Source organism: Copadichromis virginalis, linkage group LG2, assembly GCF_057382275.1.
Source record: "Copadichromis virginalis isolate Kocher_CV1m ecotype Utaka linkage group LG2, C_Virginalis_male_GT1.1, whole genome shotgun sequence".
Lineage (NCBI taxonomy): Eukaryota > Metazoa > Chordata > Actinopteri > Cichliformes > Cichlidae > Copadichromis > Copadichromis virginalis.
The window spans coordinates 31,889,416-31,907,566 of record NC_140619.1 but is presented as its reverse complement, the minus strand read 5'-3'; the positions used below and the strand labels follow the sequence as shown (position 1 = coordinate 31,907,566).

Genomic DNA, 18,151 nt, shown 5'->3' with positions numbered 1-18,151 from the left:
GAAAGTGAGATTTATTTATAAGTAACATCTGTTATAGTGATCCCTGGACCTGGAACATAAAACCCCAACTCCTCTGTAAAGCAAACACTTTGATTTAACGAGGGAAAAATCTGAATCAGACGATTTACAAACGCAAGAAGAGCCACAGCCTCAGCTGAAGGAATGCCAAGCAGGACAATGGAAGGGGACAAATGGAGAGAGGAGAAGAAGAATGAAAGCACAAGGCTGACTGACAGGGTGAACAAGCTGAGCGCCAACTGGATATGGAGGATTTTGGCAAAGTCCAACGTCTGTGCCGTTTCTAAGGAAACAGCAGTGCGTCTAAGTTCGCTGAGCAGGAGCTGAACTATTTGGAGGTTTCTTGACGCACTGAAAAGGAACGAACGGTGAAAACGCAAAAACAGGTTTGTTGTTTCACTTCACCTTTCAGAAATACTCCTTTGCAAATTTGTCACCAAGGATGGCTTCGATTAAGGTTTTGTGACTTTGTCTATTTTTAGATTACAAGAAATCTGTAAATGATTGAATTTCTAATACCACTACCACTGATTTATGTAATTGCACTGTTACACATTTGCCACACTTGATTGCCAGAAATCTCAAAAACCTTTTCGTGAATAGTTTCAAGTAGGAACTCTTTTTTCAGCTAAACTAATACACTGCCAGGTGGAAGTGGCATGCAAATAGCTACCATAACGGTTCAGCTGAGTGGGACACCGTTAATGCTTACATCCTGTCACGGTGCTATAAGCAGACACCTCGTGTCACTGGTAGTTGCATGCATCTTTCTGCACCTCCTTTTTGGTATTAAGGAAACAGTCTTTCAATATGAATCTGGTTTGTGGATGTCTTTTTAGCATTGCAATCATGATTTCTGCAAAAGAGATATTTAGCAAATGTACTTTTTTACCACAAAACCTCTGTTTCCATCATATTTAAGAGGTGCCACGAATCTCCATAGCTGATACTTCCAAGCCAGGATAACTCAGAGCAAAACAATAGGTAAATAAAAAACACTACAAACAAAAGAGAAAAATTGGTGCTTGTTTAATTTTTGGAGTGGACCGTCCCTCGAAATGTTTAGGTTCACGTTTTTTTTGTATATATCTTCAAACAATATTCAATCAACGATATTACTCAACGCACACTATGTCCAGGAGCAATCATCAGTGCAGACACAAACTGTTGAACTGAAGTGATTGTATGACATAAAACTTTTGTATGTTTGTCCAGTGTGGTACAGTAGGAGGTGCAGGATGGGAGTGGATGATTAGAAGGAGGCGTAACCTGATAGATTATTGTGTGTCCAACAACTTGCTTCCAGGCTGTTGACAGTGTGAATAATACATGACTGTATTTTAAGTGCATGTATCTTTATTGTGTGTGTCTGTGTTTGTCTTAGTTATAGTCTGTACAAATGTGACAGAGTTGTTAACTGGAAACATACAAGCTGCCAAAATGAATGTATGAAAACGTGTATGAGTTTTAGTTTTTTTAAGAATTGAGTTTGACACCGGCAGTTCTTGTACTGCAGGTGAAATTAACTTAGTGGGAATAAGCTGACCCAATGGAGGATCACATGACCTCGTCAGACTCAGCAGGTACCGGATGCACTTCAGTTGCCATGGTAAAGGACTCTGTAGGAGCTGATGTGGACCTGCGTGTGCTGTGTGATCGAGTGGAGGACTTGGAGCAGAGAGCGGTTTCAGCCATCCAGCCTGAGAGCTACCTGAGGAACAGGTGAGAGACTGGGTGAGAGGGGATCCAGTGACACACACATCTGCTACTGTACGCTCACTTTTGGCCAACATAATATCACGTATCACACACACCTGACTGCACTGCATGCAAGCTTGAGAGTGCACCTCTGAAAACTACTCACTGCATCTACTGCCATGTTAGGAGATAAAACTGAATCAATTTTTTTTTAATCAGAGACAGTTTAACATTTAAAAGCTCATTTATATGATATTATACGGTGTTAAGATGATGTAATGCGATCTTGTTTTGCTATTTGATAAGGATCAGAGAGTTGGAGACGTCAGAGAGGAGCCTCCTGCTGGAGCTATATCAGCTAGCGTCTGCCTCTCAGTTCCCCAACATGCATCACTCCCAGAGGCTGGACCAGAGACTCCACATGCTCAGGGAGGAGGTCAGGACCATGGTGAGTGCTGTCTGAGAGATTCAGTGGGTCACTGATGTAGAAAATATAAAATACATTTACAGCTTTGAATATGCAAGTTTTAGAAGATGGGAGTAATATGTACTTCAGATATGAATGAGAGGCTTGTGCAGTTTACTGGGATGGACAAAATAATATCAGATTTTACCTATAAAAATAATGAATTCCCATTAAATGCAAAGTTTTAAAGGCTGGATTGTTAATAGTTTAACACTTTTACTGTTATAATATATTTTGCAAGTAGCACACTTTATATACTTTATACATACCTTGAGTAGTCACATAAATTCACTTACAGGCCATTTTTATGCATTTATTTGGCCAAAACAGATACATACTACATGACTCAGCCACTGTTATATACTGGGTTTTTTTTAACCTACACATTCAAAAGAGTCAAAAAAGTGTAGAGGTTATTGTCTTAGGTCCCAAGATTCATTCATTTTGTCTATACCAAACATTTGCACTGAATTTGGAAAAAGAGCATTCAAATTTGCAGCTCCTATTAGACGGTTACTATCACTAAGGTATTCATTTTTATTGACACTGAAGTTTATCATTTTTGGTTGCGTCTGTGTTTTATTTCTATTGCCTGTCTGGTGTATGAAGTGTATGATTGTACTGCTCTCTTTTGTGGCCAGGACATTCTTGTAAACGAGATTTCTATTCTTTTCCTGGTCAAATAAAGGTTAAATTAAAAAAGCAACAACAACAACATGCTAGTGTGATAGTGAGCATAGAGTTTTTTTATCATCTTTGTTGAGATTACATATCTTTTAGGTATCTTTAAGAAGTTTGAATGATGGAAACTTATTTAAAGTAGTTAGTTTGCCACTGTACAGTAAAACAAATACAGCTGATGATATATGTCTTATAGATATCATATACAGCTAAGACTGTTACTACTACAAATACTAGCACACAAACTAGGCTTGTAGAACATGTTATCAAGCAAGATTCTGTTCTCTGTCTCTCTCAGACTCAGGAGAAGGAGCGAGAGGAGCGAGTGTGGAGGGAGCGACTGCAGCGTTGTCAGAGGCAACTGAAGGCCAAAGAGGGAGAGATGAGTCGACAGGCCCAGTATTTTGAAAACTTTAAAACCCAACTCCAACACAAGCTCAGCCTGGCCTGGGAGAGAGAGCAGAGCCTGCAGAATCGCATCTACACTTTAGAAAAGCAGCTACTTGACATGACTGTGAGTGCCGCCACTGGTATGACAACTATCAGAGCAGTCCGAATCACTGGTGGTACTGTGCAGTGCTTGGAAGAACAAGACAGACTATCTTCCATGAGGGGAGAGGGCGAAGGAGAAGAGGAGACCAAGGAAGAGAGGCGAAAGAAATGGCAGCCAAGTGTTGGAACTGAGAGAGAAGAAAGGCGAAAGGGCGATGAGGGAAAAGCAGAGAACAGCATAGGAGGAGGAAGAAACAGTGACACAAAACAGTCCTCAAATGAGGCAAGGTTACAAGGATTCATTGTCAGCCTGCAGGAGGATCTCAGAGTACTGCTGGAGAGAGAGGAGGAGAGGATGACTGAGAGGAAGAGACTAATGGAGCAGCTCCAGGAGGCCCAGGAGAGCAACCACTTCCTCAGCTGCAGCGTGGATGAGATGAAGTCAGAGATCCATCAGCTGAAACTATCTGAGAACTCGCTATTGGAGGAGCTTGAACACCTGAGAGAGGAGAACCTAAGACTGCAGCAGGTCCTCAGGGATTCGGCTAACCACATACCAAGCCAATCATCCGCATGCCTGAGTCCTGAGACCAGCACACCCAACTCCAGTCTGGCTGTTAATTCTGGGACTGCCAACATTTTCTCATATTCCACTGCCACGGGACAGCCATCAGTGGCTTGCTCAGGAGAGGTTTGTAGGATCCAATTAATATTCCATCCATCCATCCATTTGCTTCCGCTTTTCAGGGTCGCGGGGGACGCTGGAGCCTATCCCAGCTGTCATAGGGCGGGAGGCGGGGTACTATTAATATTAATATTTAATATTATTAATATTATATGAATGTTTTATCTATCTATCTATCTATCTATCTATCTATCTATCTATCTATCTATCTATCTATCTATCTATAATATACTACTATAATAATAACTTAATTAGGTAGTCTGACTGTGCTCTCTGAAAATAAAGCTTGATTACAGCAGGAGAAGTTCCATATTTCAAGTTCCTTTAAAGTTTTAAGTACAAAGTACAATAAGAGAGTCCTCCCGAGTATTTACTTCTGGGACATCAGGAGTTCAGGACACTACTGATATCTAAATATCAGAACATATACGACTTACTGATGCCGGTTTGGAGACAAACTGCTGTTTTTAATGTATTCACTTATTATCACCTATTTGTGAACTTAGGCTACCAGTGTTAATTGTTAATTAATTAAAATGTTTTGCAGTGTGAAAATTATCAGTATTTCCCATAGTTGAAGGAAGCATAGGAACTTTACAATTCTTTGTTATAAGAATTGTTGTTATTCTATCGACTTTGTCAAATATTTTAAAATTGTGATTTTTGTGCAGGTGCAGCCTTATTCATCAGAGGTTCCACTTGTTCACCACCAGGCGACAGCAGAGAGCACACAGAGCAGCACAGAGCATTATTCCTCAGCAGTTAAATCAAAAATGCCAACTAAAAGTCATCCTGTAAACCTGTTTCACTACGGGTCTGAATCCAGTGCCAACTTCAAGTCACTTTCCTTGACTACAGAATCAATAGATGAGTTTAAACTTGGAAGCTGGTGCTCTGAAGGGAACTTAAACGTAGAAGAGAGCCCCAGTGAGGAATCTGATGCCCTGAGGGAAGCTTACAGGAGCTTGGGGCTAGATAGAGATCTTAAAGCTCTTCAGGAGCAACGTGACAACCTGAAGGTTGCTCTGCAGCACACACAGAGTCAGCTAAAGGAGATAGCTGAGGAAAATGCTCAGCTGAAGTTACAACTCAGGAAGCAAGCAGAGGAACTAGAGGCAGAGACTGAGCAGAGGTCTTCAGCAGAAAAGGTATTTTACACGTGGTTTAGTAGTCTTATCATTTTTATTTTCCACCAAAGACATCCAGTATATCACTGATCAAACTCTGTATCTCTGTACAGATTAACACACCCTCTACTTATGGTGGGAATGATCAACCCAGGTCATCTCCTACCCAAGATGGCAACATTCTTGCTCTTGCCCAGGATGATCTTATCCAAAGCCTGAATCAGGAAAACGGGGCATTGGCAGAGAGGATCCAGGAGCTTTTGGCTCACATTGAGCGCAAAGAGGATGACATCACAAAGCAGCAAACCCAACTGATGGAGCGTATCTCCCAGCTAGAAGAGGATCAGGTCAGGCTGGAGCAGGAGAACCGGGAACAGGGGTGTTTGATCTCAGAACTCACCAAGAAGACTGAGGATGATCTGAACACCATCATGGATCTGCAGCAGAAGTTAGTCCAAGGAGAAGAAGCTTCACATTTGATGTTCAATCAAGAAACTGACTCTACGAAAACAGGATCAGTATCTGGTAGTCAGCATAATAATCTCTGTGATTTACTAAAAAGCAGCTCACAAAAAAATCATCTTCATCTTGATTCACAAAAAGATGAAGCAGCCCAGCTGACCAATTCAGTCCAGAACCTCAAAACAGACCAAGAAGAATTGACTAAATCCATAAATTCACTCAGAGAGCAGCAAAGAGAAGTAGCTCTGTCAGTCCAAGTACAGACAGAAGAGAAACAGCAATTAACTCGGACAGTATGGGGACTGAAGGAGGAAAAAGACCACATCTCTAAAGCTCTGGCTGACCTTAAACAAGAGAAAGAGCAGCTGAGCAGGGCAGTCTGTGGGCTGAGAGATGAAAGAGAACACTTTAAAAGGTCCATAAACGGCCAAAAAGAGGAGAAAGAGCAGCTAACCAAGTCTTTATCTGCACTTGAAAGAGATAAAGGGGCAATATTAGAATTTCTCTCAAGTGGAAAAGAAGAGCGAGAGGAAATAATGAAGTCACTGCAGAGTTTACAGACAGAAAGAGACCAGTTAAGCCAGACAGTGCTGTATCTGAAACAAGAGAGAGACAAACTAACCGATTCTCTTAAGTGTCTGAAGGAAAAGAGAGACCAGGAGCAAATATCTCACAGTTTAAAGGAAGAACACGACAGGTTGATGAAGTCAGTAAGCAGCTTGGAGGAAGAAAAAAGAAGAACTGAATATTCAGTCCGTTGTTTGAAACAAGCAGAAGAGCAGATAATGCAGGTAATTCAAGACCTTAGGGAGGAAAGAGACAGCCTACAAGGTCTCAGCATCCAAAAACAAACAGAGGAGAGGAATCAAAAGCAGCAGATGTTGAACTCAAGCAGCGCTGGTTTGACGAAGAAGAGTGAGATTCCTGCTGAGACTGCAGATTATGCTACACAAAGATGCCAGACTAATAACCATGGTGGAAACTTAATACAGGTATTGAGAATGGAGTGCATTTGTGCATGATGTCAGGGCCTGTTGTGTCAGTTTACAGAATATCCTTTCAGTATCATGGCATGATTTTTGAGGCATCAAATTTTTTGATTTATAGCAGGAAGAAAATGATCTGATGAGAGAGATTGAAACTTTGGGAGCAGAGCTAAAGAAGTCACAGGAGGAAATGGACAAGAGCCGTGCAGAGGTGGGTTTAAGCGAGTTTGTTATTAGTTTAGAAAAATTGTATTATGCAGATTTTTTTCATCCTTCTTGTCATCATATTATTTTCTTAGAGAGCCATAATATATGTTTCAAAACCACACTTTCCTCATTTTGTATATATCTTCAGATCAAGAGGCTTCAGGGTGAACTGCGTCATTCAGAAACGAGGAGGGAGGAGGTGGAGAGAAAGGCGAGCCAAGCAGCTGAAAACGCGATGAAGCTCACAGATGTTGAAAATCAGATGGAAGAAATCAAGAAGGAAAATTACAACCTCACAACCCAGGTATTCAACTAGATTTACAGATACAGTCAAAATGATACCAGCCCCTAAATCTGCAACATGTTCTACATGTTAAAAAAGTGCAAAACTTATATAATTAGTGTAAGAAGATTTGATTTTCGAACATAACTGGTTGAGTCTCCAAGGACATTTCAAGATTGGTTGACTGGATTGTTGGAAAACGTATTGATCACAGGGCTTTAATTTTACGCGCTTCAATAGAAAAACAAAATACCAGTAACAGTGAAGTTTACCAGTTCCTGCAGCCACGAAGCATCTCCACAACAGGAGCGGCTTACTTTATACTTCTTAAAACAGGCACACTGGACTTAATTTTTAAGAAATAGAGTTTACACCATAAAGAAAACCCCCCAGAGCTTTAAAGTCCTATTTACATTTTGTCTTGCACATTCGAGTCGACTTTTATGTTCTTTTTGGTTTAGATTGGAGTGTGCTGAAGTTTCCAAAGTTTACACCTTTGCCTTTCAAGTCTACTCATTTATAGTCTTTGATGATACTTTTATTCTCGCCTCCTTCTAGCCCTTCTTCTAAGTCCTTCACAGAAATAGTCGTTTTTCTCACCTGCTGTTTTCAAACATCCCTTCAAAGAAAAGCTGTTCTTTCTTTTGCACCTTTTTCCAAGTGTGTGTCTTTGCCTCGAACTCTGTCCCTCCTCTTTGTTACTCATTTATATATACACAATTATATTTGCTTCACAGTTGAATCAAATATAGTTGTATTAGAGTTCCCAGAAGCTTAATTGGGTTTCACCACCAATTGGTGAAATGATTAAAAAGCAGAGTTCAGGTACTGCAGGTGTTGAATAATTTAGACGTGGCTGTACTACATGAAAATCCATCAAGAATTTTAATCATTCAGTGTGTTTTTTGTCTCTGAGGCCTTTCAGCTAATTTTGTACACAAAGTTTAAGCGTTAGACCTAAAGAGCAGCTGTCTCTGCAGGTGAAGGAGCTGCAGAACAAACTGACAGGCCTGCTCCGGGAGAAGACTGACATGCTGTCACTCAAGGCTCAAACAGAGGAGCGATATAACATCCTCACAGCTCAGCTCAAAGCCAAGGTAAGAATGCCAAAATGCCTTTGTTATTTGGATTCTTATACATCATAAAATACTTCTAAGTGGCCGTATGTGTTGAACAAATTAGCGTTAAACTTAAATCATTATCATGATGCTGATATGTTGTACTAGACTGTAATACACTGACACATTCTAATTCTTGGCTGGAGACAGTTTTACTCATAAGTCGTCTGTGTGTGTGTTGATGTGATGTGTGTGTGTAAAACCCCACAGACTGTTGCTCTAGAGGAGCTGAACTCGGAGTATATAGCTCTGAAAAGAGGACAAGGCAGCAGGGATGACGTTAATACTGTTCTTGTCTCACTCAGGGCACGTTACAATGACATCAGAGCTAAGGTGGGTCAGCTGTAGTTTTGCATCTAAGTTTAAGTAATAAACTGTTCTCTCTTTATACTTAATGAACAATTGTCATGTTTAAAATTTTACTTATTTGTAGTATGATGCGCTGCTGAAAAGGAAAAGCCAGACAGACTTGGATATACCACCTTTAAAGGTGAGGAAATAAAGACTAGATTTATGTTCAGGTTCTGCTCAACAGATTTTAGTGGTTCGTTCTGACTGTCAGGTATTTTGTCCAATAACAGGCCAAGCTGTCTTGCCTAGTGGTGAAGTGTCAGGAGAGGAACAGCTTATTAGATCAGATGATGAAGATCTTGCAGAGACAAGGCTGTGTGAACCCCTACCTCACACAGCAGGTCGAGCATCTGCTCAGCGATGCCGCTCTGCAGGAGTACACTGCAGCATTCACATTGGAAAATAACACAAAGACCTGGGATTACGCTAGTGGGTTTACTCCTGAATTTAGTTCAAAATATAAAAGCTGCACCAGTAAATTCATAACTGATCGGACCTGCCCGGTTGTATCCACCTCTGTAAAAAAGCATCAACAAACTGGAGTCACACCTGAAGCTGGAGTAGAGGGCAGAGGGAAAGAAATTTCCATAGTTTCCACCGAATCTTCAGGAAATCATCAAGACTGCGGTAGTGAATTCACACCTGTACTCACAGGATCGCTAAAGAAAGACGCCAACTCATCTGTGCCATCCTCACCAGTGCAAGAGCAAGCCACCGTCCAGGCGTCAGCGTCACCTGCTCTTCCACCAAATGAGCGAGAAATCACTGATACAGTGCCGGTGAGGCAATGCAAATAAATATAATTAATAAAAGCTTATTTTAAAACCTTAATTTGTAATATTTTTTATAAAAAAATAACATAGCCTCAGTTCCAGATTTCTGTGTTATGTTATTTATTGTATGTTTTCTGCCAGGCCTGCATTTATTCTCACTTCACTGCTTTACAGAAAAGTGTGTCTGTCTTATGTTTTTACAGTGAAAGATAATTTTTATAGAGCAAAAACTCTCTGAAATATTCTTTGTTAGGGAACGCTAACATGACCTCAGTGTGCCAGTGCTTAAATTATCAAACAAAGACTGTACTTTACATTAGAAATTGTAGACTCAGTGAAAGTCTAAGACAGTCTATTCTCGATCCAGGCACAGCTGTCTCCTTCTGCCAGTGGACCGCCCCAAGCAGCCAGTCAACCAGAGAAATTAGTGTTTCATCATCCGGAGATAAAGAAAGAGAAGTCCTCCCTCTGTGCCACCAGTGTGACTGGATACTTGTTGAGTCCTACCATTCCCTCCTCTGTCTCCTTTGCCAGTCCAAAGAGGAGGTTGAGTAGTCCTGAGAAGATCCTTAACCTCCACGAACAGCTACAGAAGACCCTGAGGAGCAGCTTTGAGGTACACTTAGGAGTTTTTTAACATAGAGTAACAAAAATATAGGTTAGTGCTGAATTATACGGAAAGGTTGATATAGATTTTTGCTTTTTTCTGATATGAAATAAAAGCCACTCTAATCTACAATTTGTCCTTTGAAGTTTCACTGACTTAGAAGTTATTTCCACGTAAAGTAAGGTAGGTCAAATCCAATCAGATCTTATATATCTAATGAATTCTAATATCTGTCTCCATCCCAAGGCTCCAAAGAGCAGAGGAAGGGGACAGGACCCCAGGAGGAGTCCATCACTGTCAGCTCCTGCAGACCTGAACAAAGCCTCTCAGACTAAGACGCTGAGCTTGAGTTTCAATAACGCGCAGATCAACTCTCTCACAGTCACCACAGCTATGAGCCAAGCTCCACACACTCCAGTAGTAACAACTAAACCAGTTGCCCCTAACAAGTCACCAACACTTTTTGAAGCAGTTGCATCTAGATCAGTTAATGCAACCTTCAGTCCCAGCATCTTTACTAACCATCACCTTAAAGGGGACACATCTGCTCTTTCTAGCTCTTCTAACTTTACTTTTTTCACCCCGGCTGCAAATAATGTCAAATCCATTTTAAGTAATGGCACTAATGAAACATTATCCTCAAAAATTACAAAGAAAATCACTGCAATCCCTGATGTATCCTATGCCGCGCATAAAGCTTCTCTACAGAGGGTTGCTACTTTTGACTCTGCTGTTACTAATCCAAAAGCCACTTCCTCAGATCCAACTGCCTCTCAAATATCAACTGCCCCTGAAGTTACAACTTTCAACATGACTTCTAAAATGGATGGTGCTATCCCTGAAGTTTCTCAGTCCAGTCAGCTGTCTCACTGCTCTCCTGAGAGATCGAACAAGTTTGCCACAACATTCACCGCTCGTTTAGGAAAAAGACCAAAGCCAGGTACTGTTCATACCACTTGGTTTAGTAAACTAATAGTAAATTCTGGATATATTAAGTCCTGCTATCTGTGTTTGTTTTGGTGTGGTTTAGTAATAACTAGGGAATAATAAAAGCAGCAGAGAGCATAACTGTACTTGACTTTTCTGTGTCCAATCCCCTCCAGAAGCTCCAGCCGAGGTTCGTTCCATTGAAGTCATCAAAACAGTGGGTCAGAGCAACCTTATGATTGGCTGGGAGAGACCACCACTCGATGAGCTGGGATGCAGTAATGGCACGTTTGTGTATGGCTACAGGGTAGGTAAACAATACATAGGATTATCTTCGTTTGTATGTGTTTTTCTTGTACTCATTATGTCTTGTTATCTCTCAGGTGTATGTTGATGGGGACTTTCACAAATCTGTCATGAGCTCAGCATGCACCAAGGTATCCACAGCTGTACAAAATCCATCCTGTCATGATAAATAAGTAAATCAAAGTATGAATGAAAGCAGGGCACACAAAGTAAGTCTTGTTTCTGTCTGTGCAGTGTATTCTTGAAAATATCGACCTGAGTGTCCCTGTCCACATCAGTGTGCAGACACTGGGATCTAATGGACTTAGTTCAGATAGTGTACACACCGTGTTTCGGACCTCAGTTAGAACTGAGCCACAGTGAAGCCACAGTGAAGCCACAGTGAAGCCACAGAGATGCTCAGATCAGCAGGTTGGTCCAAAGATTATTATACCAGTTTTCACCAGGTTTGAATATTAATATGTATATTATTATATTTTTTTGAATCTCTGTAGAAATACTGCAGATTCCCAGTGAGTTTGTGCCATTAGTGATTGTTTTATGCACTATAGCTGCATTTGTAACATAATTATGTACACTGCTAAAAAAAAAATGAAAGCAAATCACTTTGAAAACACACTAGATCCTAATGATCTGGACCACGTCTGGTGTTCTACTGGATGCTGGTCAGGTGAGCATGGGAAAGTCAGTGGTATCAGTTCCTTCATCCTCTAGGAGCTGCTCATATACTTCCACCACATGAGACATGATTGTGCACCAGGGGAACCCAGGACTGACTGCACAAGCGTAGGATATGACAATAGGTCCAAAGATTTCATCCTGATATGGAATCGCAGTCAGGATGCTGTTGCTTAGCCTTTAGATGTGTGTGCGTCCCTCCCCAGATATGGCTCCCCAGACCATCACTGACCACAGCTTAATGCAATACTCAAAAACAGTCAGAAAAGATGAGGGAAAAACGTCAGTGACCTCAACCTATAAAACCATTCCTGTTTTGGATGCTGCCTCATTGTTGTGCCTCTAGTGCACCAGCTGAAACTGATTAACAGCCCCACTGCTACTTAACTGACTAGAAGTTTAATTTGACTTGATGATACACTCTAATAAAAAAGTGTTCCTTTAATTTTTTTTTGAGCAGTATATACATATTTTCATTTTATCGTGTTACAGCGTTCACATTTGAAGAACAACAAAATTCAATTAAAAGTATTTTCTCCTGTGTCCTGCGTGTTGCCGCAATATACCACTAAAAAGACTGTACTGTGATAATCTAATTTCTTTCTGTCCTGCGTGTCCTGTGTGTGTGTGTGTGTCTGTCCTTCAGCACAGAAACATCTATATCTGCAGGCCTCTGAGGGAGCGCCCTCACCTCCGCCTCGACTGAGACACAGTCACACTGCTGGATAACCGCTCCACGTCAGGCTCAGGTCAACCAATCAGAAAAAACTCCTCTCACACGGTTATTGCCAGCCTATGATCATGCGGTGACCTGTGGTCGGCCACTAAACCTCGAAATGATGAACTAAAGATGTCATACAAAATACTGTGTAAGATCCTTGCCTCGGCTCTCAGAGTTAATGTGCATGTAAAAGCAGGTCGATCCTCATTGGAGGACCTTTCTGTTTTACAGTCTCATCTGCTGGACTTCTTAAACGAGCGAGACGTTGTGCTTGCCGGTCCACACGATTGCCAGTTTTCTCATGAAAAACTGCTAAGTGCAAATGTTTATGAAGCCAAGCTGAATCATACTGTAAAACGCTGCCTGTGACACCAACATGTACTAACACTGGTCAAACAAGACATAAAAATGACAAAGGGATGTCTGCTTCTGCTGCACTTTTACACTGTGTTAAACACAGGGAGATAATGTGTCACACTGCTTGTCATATTACTGTCTCTGTGGACTGTGGACCTGAGCAGCTGCCTAAAGGGACGTGAAGTATTTGAAAAGCCTTTTTGACAGCAACACACACTGTAAAATGTGCTGACACAACCTTGTACACAAAGTTCACAGTACTTGATTTTTACACACGAAGCCAAATATTTGAAAAGATGTTTCACTCCAAAGACTTCTCTGTTTCCTTCTCCTCATAGGTCTACAGGACTTCTTTAATCACAGACGGCAGATGTTGTTTAAGTTTGAAAAATTTGCACACAATCAGTATTTAAATCTAGAAGAAGAAATTTTAAAGAAGAGATTATCACTGATATTTTTTTGTAGAGATTATAAAAAAATATGCCAATATACCACACACTGTATGTCTTTTTGTATGAGTGACACTTTCATACCTAATAGATGTCATGTTTGCACGCTTGCATTATTTTATTTTTTTTAAATTATAACACGCTATGTTCTTTTTACTATTAACTGTATGTACGGGTGCAGAGTGATCATGGTGCAGCAAAGGTATTTTTCTATCAGTAATTGATAATATTGTTTTCCCATTGATTCCTTACAGCTGTGCAGAGAATAAATGTTTATATGCAGTCTATCTTTACTCTCTGTCTGTCTGTGCATGTGCAGTTTTGGTTTTAGAATTCAAAAGGTATGACACATCTCTAAATTAAGCAATTTCCAGTTTCTCTGTGGTAAATTGAAGTCTTTAACGCTCCCTTAGTGGCTGGCAGTTAAATTAAATAAGCCATTAAAAAACCTACTGGATTAATACAAGAGATATTTTGGAGCTATGTGATTATTCCAGAACAGCAAGCTTCACTGATCGGGTGTGCAGTAATCTTTCCACGCAGTCAACACTAGATGGCAGGCACTGAAACCATCATTGTGTTGGCTAAGGTGCTCTTACTCTGTGATTGTGTGTATAAATCTGACACCTTTCACCAGAGGTTTAATGGAGTGGATGATGCTGATGTGCACTCAGAGAAAGGCTGAAGTTGCCTGACACATCTCACCGCTTTCCTTGTTCATTACAATCCAGGCACAACACCAAAAAGCGAAGAAGCATTTAGGGGCAGCAAGGTGCCAAATATTCACCTGCTGTAGTCGGCAGATTTGGAAGCTCCTCTGAGAATGTCATCGCTCATGCTCAGCAGAAATAGTGCTAGGTGAAGGGAGGTGGGGGGACTGTGTCTTTGTTTGCACTGAGTGAATGGAGCAGTGACTTAAAAAACATTTCTACCTAGGGTAAGTTTAAAACTTGTGTTTTTATATTTATTTCACCTTTTAGGTCATACTTCTTTTTATTAATTTCACACGCTCATTTTTAATTTCCCTGTTGTAAGGGGTTTGGGAAATGGGTCTATCCTTACTTTGAGGTAAATCACATAATTTGAGGCCCAGTAGAGTTTTTTGGGGCAGACTATGATCAGCTGGCTTTCATTGTTGATTAAGCCAACTGCATTTTATATCATCCTCATCCAGTGTAATACTAGAAACCAAAGAGCATATTTAACTTACAGTCTTTAAGTTATAGTCTTTAACCTAACAATACAGCAAGCATGGACAACACAGTCTGCTCCGTGCCAGTCTAAATTAGTACAACACTGAAATACTTTTCCATAATACTGCAAGCTATTCCTGCACTAATAAAACCTTTGAATAACTCGATATCATTCACTGAAGAAGGCATTTCTAGACATTGTTGAATGTTCTTCTCCATGTACTCCAGCTTCCTCCCAAAGACGTGCTTTTTAGATTAACTGGTGCTTTTGAATTGGCTGTAGGTGTGAATGGTTGTCTGTTTCTCGCAGTTAGCCCTGTCCAGAGAGTCCTTCCACCCACCCTGAATTAAATAAGCAGTTAGGAAGATGAATGGAAAGCACATTTTAGGAATTTCTTGAAATGTGATAACCTTGTTGAGGCAATTTTCAGTTTTCTATAAGAAGTAGGAATGTTAGTTACAGACCTAAATGTTTTAGATATTGATGTTTCGTATGAAACCTAATTATTTTTAACTGCTTATCAAACTTGGGAGGGTGTGGATGGTTTTGGGGGGTGGTTGCTTCCTGCCCAAGCTATCACAGAGTGCAGGGCCAGGTACACAGGTGTGGTGTATGAACAATATAACAATAATGAGTAATTATAGCACAATAAAACTTAGATAATTTGAAAGTGGTGAGTGGAAATGCAATTGGGGCTTGTGTACAGTTTAAGTTTGCAGAACGCAAGAAGGTTTTGTTTCCATGCATAAAAACAGAATTCATATCATTCAGCTGATATCATTTTTCTTCAGAGAATACTAGGGGGCGTATTTTCTGTATTGCATGTTAGTCCCATTGCAGTTGCCTCCTAGATGGCTGGTTTTGACTCAACTCCTAGACAAATGTGGTCTCCTGAAGTCCTGCAGTGCACCAACTAAAGGAGCTTAAATGGAAACTGCATTGCAGATACTTTTACACAACTTGCCTTTAAATTAAAGAAGCTGGGCTAGACCCACAGGGCTGCCCATACCCTCTCCAGGGAGACTCACCTTAATTATTAATATATTCTCCAACATACATGATGCAAAGGCTCAGAGTAGTGGCGTGGGCCTATGGTCGTATTTACGTGAGATCTCTGTTGATCCATTCTTAACGAAGCCCACCTCAGCACTGACTCTTCCCATGGAGGCCAACATGGGGTTTACAGAGATGGAATGGTGGAGAGAGATGGATGAAGAAAGAGGAACTACAGATTAAAAAGTGTGAATGCACAACTTGTCTCAGGGGTGTCAATATCAGAGACAGCTGGGCTCAAGAATATTCTGTAGTGATGCTTAAAGACACATCTGGAGCTTTCTCTGTGTATTTGTGTGTGTATGTGTGTCAGAGTGTGAGAGAGAGAGAGCTCTGCAGGGGATATTTCCTTTTTGCAGGACTGTGTCTGTACATAAGTGTGTCCTAAGCTGTGCATGTGTATGTGCTGTGATCCTGACAAGCAGTTGTCATCAGCAGAATGTCTTGAGGGGGGTTTCTTGGAAATGGAGCCAAAGAAAAGAAAGAGGAGAGGAGGGATGGTGTGTTGAGGTTGTAATTTCACCCAGAGGGGACGTTGTCACTCCATAACTGCCACTGACACCCTGAGTGTCCGGGGCAAAGTGTGGGGTGGTGGTTTGGAGTCGACTTCCAGACCTCCAGGGCAGCATTTGCTGCTCACACCCAAAGACGAGCTCTAAAAGCAGGGTTTCTTCTGTTGCTGTGTCAGGGCAGATGGGTCTTGACGCTTAAGGTTGTTTAGTCGAGTTGCCGTGCGGCAGCAAACATGGATGCGATATCAACCCTGTTAAATGGGTATGCCAATGCAGGCATGTGGGTTGGCAACACTGGAACTTGCATGGATATTGTCATATTATGCAAACACACTTACGTATTCTAAAACTGTCATCACACAAAATCGCACACTGCTAAGAGGTAATTCTTTGCGGACACACGTACGTGGCGTTTTGCATCCCATTTCTCTTCAGTCATGGGTTGAAAACCCTGCTTTATTTTCTGTTGTGTCTGTTGTTGTTGCCCTATCAGTCCATCTCACAGCCCGGTATATTTAGAGGCAAAGCACTATCAGAGCTTACAGCTGGCCGCCTCTGATTCAATTCTGACAGATCTACAGCGTTCAAAGCAATCTCCTCTCTTTTTGTCTCACTCATTTTTCAGCCCATCTCCACCTCCTCTTGCTGTCTCATCTCCCTCATAGTCCCATGTTTTTCCTCCTTTCTTTTCACTTCACTGCTTCCATCTCTTATATTTCTTCTCTTTCTTTTAGCTTTTTCCATTATGTCATTTGCATACCTGTGGGCACTCTCAGATCTGTTTACTGATTTTCTTTATGCATCTCTATTTCTTCCCAGCTGCTTGCAAACCATTTTCATTTTCTAGTCACATCTTTACCATTTTCTCAAATAAGCAGTATATTACTACCCTGGTGTCTTTTCTTCAGCATTTGGTCCCTTTCTGAGTTCATTTTGAGGTGCTTTATTGCCGCCGTGGATCATGAAACTCTGTCTTCAAGCCAGATTTTTCTCTTCTCGCCTCTCTCTCTACTTCCCTTTCAATTTTCTCCATTTCTTTATCATCCACAGTGCCTATCAGGTATGTTTTCTCTCCTAGGCAAAGAAATGAGAGCTCCATCACTTTGAGTGAATCCATGTTGAAACAAACATCAAACAAGGCAACTTCTAATTTGGGAAGAGACAAGCAATTAGCTGCTATTACATCCTTGAATCTGTGCGCAAAGGCAACCCTAATCTCATTAATCATGAACAATGGGGGCGGTAATAGAGAAGCATGTTTATGCAAATTCTCCAACACAGTAATCTCCTTCATGCTTAATAGCCAAAACAGTGGTGATGCCTGAAAAAACAATCCCCCCACCTCCTCCTCCTTCTCTGCTTAGCCTTTTTACCTGCTTTTATTCCTTCCACCCCTCCTCTTTCTTCCTTCTTTTTCTTTCTCTCTGCTCTCATGTCAGTTTTTCCATCCCACCCTCCACTGCTTTCAGAAAGTGTGAGCCAGAACATTTCGAAACTGAAGATAAGCATCGATCCCAGTCCTCTCAGACCCTTTCAGTTTGATAGCAAATAACCCTGAGATGGTACGGGACATTGAGTTTTACATCCCGCCTCCTGCTAACACCTCCCCTCTTCCATCTCTTGGCAAAGTCCCCAGCTCATTCCACGTCGCCTTCATCAATTCTCCCTATTTCTTCTGTTTTTATTCCTTTCATTAGCATTTTTATTGTTTCATTGCTTGCCTTCTCCCCCCATAGGTGTCTGTTTGTATCTATTTCTTCATTTCTCCTCTCTTCACCCCCCCCATCCCTTTGCTCTTATTGTTGTTTGTTCAGTATTTTACATTCCAGTCATTGATCCAGTAGCCATACATGATTTGGAGCCAAATATAGCCCAGAAAGACATTACAAGATTATCTCCCTGCCTCCTCTGTCTCTCCCATGTGCTCCTCTTTTTTCCATCTTTTCCTCTCTGTTTTAGTCTTGTCATCTCTCTTGAGTTATGTGCCACATTCAGATAAT

General features: G+C 41.1%; 1 protein-coding gene across 4 annotated transcripts; it reads left to right on the top strand.

Annotated features, from left to right (window-relative positions):
- The first annotated feature begins 340 nt into the window (after nt 1-340).
- Nucleotides 341-13,679, top strand: LOC146717715 (uncharacterized). 4 transcript variants are annotated; one of them, XM_085429905.1, is made up of 18 exons: nt 341-404; nt 1,535-1,740; nt 2,023-2,164; nt 3,162-4,046; nt 4,712-5,188; nt 5,281-6,621; nt 6,737-6,826; nt 6,971-7,126; nt 8,086-8,202; nt 8,434-8,556; nt 8,657-8,713; nt 8,805-9,353; nt 9,715-9,963; nt 10,201-10,894; nt 11,061-11,188; nt 11,265-11,318; nt 11,422-11,598; nt 12,512-12,575. In XM_085429905.1, exons 2-17 carry the CDS (start codon nt 1,568-1,570, stop codon nt 11,548-11,550), a joined length of 5,364 nt encoding a protein of 1,787 aa, XP_085286031.1. In that variant the 5' UTR covers nt 341-404; nt 1,535-1,567; the 3' UTR covers nt 11,551-11,598; nt 12,512-12,575. The 4 variants fall into 4 exon arrangements, with proteins under 4 accessions (XP_085286031.1, XP_085286023.1, XP_085286040.1 ...); XM_085429897.1 differs by having other exon boundaries at nt 11,058-11,188; XM_085429914.1 differs by lacking the exon at nt 11,422-11,598 and having other exon boundaries at nt 11,058-11,188; nt 12,512-13,679.
- Nucleotides 13,680-18,151: the final 4,472 nt, after the last annotated feature.